General features: G+C 50.2%; 1 protein-coding gene across 1 annotated transcript; it reads left to right on the forward strand.

Moving 5' to 3' along the window:
- Nucleotides 1–287: 287 nt before the first annotated feature.
- On the forward strand, nt 288–4982 carry LOC136568236 (ras-related protein Rab-11A-like). Its single transcript, XM_066568144.1, has 6 exons — nt 288–324; nt 1549–1670; nt 2493–2566; nt 3044–3237; nt 4150–4230; nt 4843–4982. Exons 1-6 carry the CDS (start codon nt 288–290, stop codon nt 4980–4982), a joined length of 648 nt encoding a protein of 215 aa, XP_066424241.1.
- The last annotated feature ends 456 nt before the right edge of the window (nt 4983–5438 follow it).

Below are 5438 nucleotides of genomic sequence, written 5' to 3' on the forward strand. Positions count from 1 at the left end.
TGGCACGCTGCAGTGCTCCCACAGAGCTGCTCTGTTTCCTGCTGGGTTTCCTGGCACCAGCCTGAGGGTTTTGTCAGCTGCACTGGTGGAGGCTTTGCACCATGCAGGGGAGCCACAGCTACGAGCTGGAGCTGAGGGAAGGAGTTATCCAGGCCATGGAGCTGCTGCTTCCCCAGCCCAACTGCCACAGTGCCCATCCTGGCAGTGCCACCAAGCTCCAAGGCAGGCTCCAGAGGGCTTGGGGCCACACCAGGCATGCAGGGTGGGTGCTGCAGCCTGTGGGGGTGATGAGCCCCCTGTCCCCGAGCTTGGATGGCTTCAGGAGCTGGAGCAGCAGCCCCTAGCCCAGGCACAAGAGCATTTGGCACTTTCTGTCCTCCCTGCAGGGATGGAAACAGCCTGGAGCTCCTCACAGGGCTGCAAGGAAGGGTGTGAGGAGCAGCCATGGCCAGAGCTGCTCCTCAGCCACCCTGAGCCCCTCCAGCAGCACAGGAAGGGACCTTGCACAGCTGCAATGTGCATTGTGCTTTGCTGATGCTCCCATTTCAGTGCAACTGGGGATTTAATGCTGCTTCCAGCTGTGCCAATCTCCCTTTTCTCATGGGGGAGAGCTGCTGGACCCTGGCAGCACTAGCCCAGCTCCAAGCCCCTGGACACTGCATTTCCATTTGACTTTGCTCCTGCTTTGGAAGCTGGGGGAGGCTGGCTTGCAGAGCTGCTGGACCCTGGGAGCACCAGCTCTGAGTGCACATGGACAATGAGCAGGATAAGCAGCGAAGGAATTAAAAAGAACTTAAAAAAATAAACCCAAAACCTGTTGAGTCATAAACTCAACAAACTTGACTGGGGAGGTGTGTGATAAAGCTCCCCAAAGCCTGTTTCACCAGGTTTTACAGGAACCAAGCCTGATCTGGGACAGGCACAAAATGCATTTAACCCACACCCAGGGACTTCCCAGCTCATGGGCTGGAGCAGCAGCAGCAGAGGAGGATGCTCCCTTTCAAACCACGTCTCCAAGTCCTGCAGTGTCCCCTCAGGGCTGGAGGGCACTCAGGGTTGGCAAGAAGGGCCCCAGCTCTGCCTGGCTCTCCCTGCACAGTCCTGACCCTGCTTTTCTGCCCATTTTGGGTACATCAGTGCATATCCTCAGTGCTTTCCCATCCCACAGGGGGAGGGAAAGGAGGGTAGGGTTAGGCATTCCTGGAGTTAAATTTTGTAACAATGGTTTTTTGGGTCATAGATCTCGGAGAGAGGAATTTATGATAGAATTTGTTTTATTTTTAGGGTTTTGTTTTGTTTTTTGGGGGGGGGTGCATCTAACCCCTCCACTTGTTGTAACTTCCCAGTGATGGCAGGGATTTTCTCAAGGGGGATTTTCTCAAGGGGGATTTACAGGCAGCAGTGATGCTGCTGGCAGGACTGGAGGCAGCTCCTCCTGGGTGAGATGGAGGCGAGGGGAGAGATGGGGGGCATTCCCATCCCTGCCAGGCTGTGGGATGTGGGTTCCCCTTTCCTGGCAGAGCTGACACTGTGCTTGTGCCCACCCAGTTGTGCTCATCGGGGACTCAGGGGTGGGCAAGAGCAACCTGCTGTCCCGCTTCACCCGCAACGAGTTCAACCTGGAGAGCAAGAGCACCATCGGGGTGGAGTTTGCCACCAGGAGCATCCAGGTGTGTGATGGTGTTTGCAGGGGTCTTGGGATGAGGGAAGAGATGAGAATGTTGACTCCATGTTTCAGAAGGCTTGATTTATTGATATGTATTCTTATTTATATGTATTTTTATATTCTGTGTATTCTTATTTATATATTCTATTTATTGATATATTCTTTTAGTATTGTTTTAATATAATATATATAATTTTATTATATATAAAGTATATATATACTTTATATATAATATATATAATATATTATATTATTATTGTATATAATAATATATTATTATATAATAATATATTATACCTATTATATATTATCATATTACTATATCATTATATATGTTTATATATAATATATATGAATATATATTATATATAAAAATATATATTATATAATGTACTATAAATCTATATATAGTATTATATATTATATTATATATTTTTATTTTATATTTTAATATACTATATATTATAATATTATATATTGTATTTATTATATCCATTATATATATTATATGATATCATTTTATGATATATATTATATTAAAACTATACTAAAAGAATAGAAGAAAAGATTTCATCAGAAATCTAGTTAAGAATAGAAAAAGAAAAATGAATAACAAAGGCTTGTGGCTCGGACAGATAGTCTGAGCCAGCTGGGCTGTGATTGGCCATTAATTAGGAACAACCACATGAGCCCAATCCCAGATGCACCTGTTGCATTCCACAGCAGCAGATAACCATTGGTTACATTTTGTTCCTGAGGCCTCTCAGCTTCTCAGGAGGAAAAACCCTAAGGAAAGGATTTTTCATGAAACGTGTCTGTGACCTAGGTGGACAACAAGACAGTGAAGGCTCAGATCTGGGACACGGCCGGGCAGGAGCGTTACCGCGCCATCACCTCCGCGTGAGTCTCCTTCTCCATCCCCTGGAGCCCTTGCCTGGGGCTCTGCTGTGACCCTGTGCCCTCCCTGTCCCCTCCCTGTGCCCAGGTGTGACCGTGTTCACAGGGGTCTGAGCATGAGGGAAGAGATGAGGATCTGACTCCATGTTTCACAAGGCTTGATTTATTATTTTATGATATATATTATATTAAAAATATACTAAAAGAATGGAAGAAAGGATTTCATCAGAAGGCTGGCTAAGAATAGAAAAAAAAGGAATGATAACAAACGCTTGTGGCTCAGACAGAGACTCTGAGCCAGCTGGGCTGTGATTGGCCATTAATTAGAAACAACCACATGAGACCAGTCCCAGATCCACCTGTTGCATTCCACAGCAGCAGATAACCATTGATGACATTTTGTTCCTGAAGCCTCTCAGCTTCTCAGGAGGAACAATCCTAAGGAAAGGATTTTTGATCAAAGATGTTTGTGACACCCAGGTACTACCGAGGGGCAGTGGGAGCTCTGCTGGTCTATGACATTGCCAAGTACCTGACGTACGAGAACGCAGAGCGCTGGCTGAAGGAGCTGCAGGACCACGCTGATGCCAACATTGTCATCATGCTGGTGGGCAACAAGAGTGACCTGAGGCACCTGAGGGCCGTGCCCACCGATGAGGCCAGGAGCTTTGCAGGTATCTTCCTGTTGTCATCATATTCCAAGGGTTCCATATTGATAGAGTTTTGTACCTTCTTCACATTTCTTGTAGGCAGCTCCTCTAGGCACTGACTTTCCCTCATTCTCACTAGCCAACTGACTCCAGTCCCCTCAACCACCCACTCCTCTCTTTTATAACACTCTTCTTATTGGCTACAGGTGTAGCCTGTTAAAATCAGGCCTGCTCTAATCTTTAATAATTAACCCAGCTGCAACTCTTTAGGGGGTATGATTGCTTTCTATACTCCCTTTATTTGCTTTCTATACTCCCTTTATTTCCTTATGTTCTATCCCCCTACATCTTTCCCCATCCTGTGCAGCCCCTCCCTGTAACCCCCCAGCAAAGGGAAAAGCTGTGGCTCCTCCATGGAAAGAGATGGGAGCAGGGGCTGGTGGGGGCTCTGGCCTTTGGGAAGCCTCAAGGAGGGGACAGGGGACACCAGGGATTTGGGAGTGAGGGCAGGGATGAGATAGGCACATGGTCCCTCTGCACAGCTCCCTGTGGAGGAGCCAGGGCCAGCACTGGGGACCCCTCGAGGTGCCCCTGGCATGGCTGGGCCCTTCCCTGCTCCAGGGTGTGGCTGGTGGCTGCATGGCCCAGCCTGGGGACGTGCCACCACTGCATGGGGTGCCTGCTGCAGCAGCAGGTGGCAGTGGCATTGTCCCCTGCCTGGGGGACAGCAGCAATCCCCCAGGGTGGGCATCACCCAGGGCACTGGGACAGACTGGCCCTTCCCCTTGGCCCTTCCCCTTGGCCCTTCCCCTTGGCCCTTCCCCTTGGCCCTTCCCCTTGGCCCTTCCCCTTGGCCCTTCCCCTTGGCCCTTCCTTGCTCCATTCCCATCTGGCTGGAGATCCTGGCACCCAGCTGAGCTCACGCTGTTCTTGCAGAGAAGCATGGGCTGTCCTTCCTTGAGACGTCCGCTCTGGATTCCACCAACGTGGAGACAGCTTTCCACAACATCCTCTCGGGTACGGGGCAACCAGGAAAGGGAGGGACAGAAGCAGGGATGGCTTTGGTCCTTGTGTCCTCTCAGGACAACCCCTGGGGGCCTGGGTGGGGTCTGGGTTGGAATCCTGCTCCCCTTCTTGGGGAGAGGTGGGAGCTGTGTGTTTGTGGAGGGTGTGATGGTGTTCACAGGGGTCCTAGGATGAGGGAAGAGATGAGGATCTGACTCCATGTTTCAGGAGGCTTGATTTATTATTTTATGATATATATTACATTAAAACTATACTAAATGAATAGAAGAAAGGATTTCATCAGAAGGCTGGCTAAGAATAGAAAAAGAAAGAAGAATGATAACAAAAGCTTGTGGATCGAACTCTCTGTCTGAGCCAGCTGGGCTGTGACTGGCCATTAATTAGAAACAACCACATGAGACCAATCCCAGATGCACCTGTTGCATTCCACAGCAGCAGATAACCATTGGTTACATTTTGTTCCTGAGGCCTCTCAGCTTCTCAGGAGGAACAATCCTAAGGAAAGGATTTTCCATAAAAGATGTCTGTGACGGGAGGGAGCAGATCCCCCACTGACATACTTATTTAAAGAACTTTTCCCCTTCCCCTCTCTCTCTCTGGCAGAGATCTACCACATTGTGTCGCAGAGGCAGATCACAGGACAGCCAGAGTCTGAGTTTGGCCCCTCCACCTCCATCGAGCCCATCCAGGTGCTGCCCACGCAGCAGGAGGGCAGGCAGGCCCCGTGCTGCCAGAACATCTGAGCCCCTGGGCTGCCCCCACCGTGCCCCCCCAGCACAAGGGGGCATCGTGTCCCAGCCAGCCTGCAGCCCTGGGCAGGGCACTGAGCTCTGCCTGCTGCTGTGGGCACCGGCCCCCTGCCCTTGTGCTGCTCTGCCTGTGTTTGTGTAGGACCAACCAAAACAGAGGGAGGCAAAGCAGCAGGGTGTCTGCCCTCCCTCCATGCCAGCCCCTGTGTCCCTGCTCCTTTTAGCCCTGCAGGCACACTCACTGGGTGGCACTGAACGAGCCCAAACTTGGTGAGTCCCTGTTTGGTGACACCCTGGGTGTGGAGGGGACACTGGGTGCATCCTTCTCCTGCCTGCTGAAGCCAGCAGTGATGTGTCCTCTAGTGCCCTGTCCCTGCATCCCTGAGAGTGATTTTTCCCCCCAGCAAAGGGAAAAGCTGTGGCTTCTCCACAGAAAGAGATGGGAGCAGG

Source organism: Molothrus aeneus, chromosome 31, assembly GCF_037042795.1.
Source record: "Molothrus aeneus isolate 106 chromosome 31, BPBGC_Maene_1.0, whole genome shotgun sequence".
Taxonomy (NCBI): Eukaryota; Metazoa; Chordata; class Aves; order Passeriformes; family Icteridae; genus Molothrus; species Molothrus aeneus.

Bases quoted from the DNA above. Each gene is read 5' to 3' on its own strand.
- LOC136568236 (XM_066568144.1), top strand. From the start codon at position 288: ATGAGCCCCCTGTCCCCGAGCTTGGATGGCTTCAGGA. The intron at 325-1,548 runs GCTGGAGCAGCA...GTGCCCACCCAG, and splicing joins GAGCTTGGATGGCTTCAGGA to TTGTGCTCATCGGGGACTCA. The intron at 2,567-3,043 runs GTGAGTCTCCTT...TGTGACACCCAG, and splicing joins TACCGCGCCATCACCTCCGC to GTACTACCGAGGGGCAGTGG.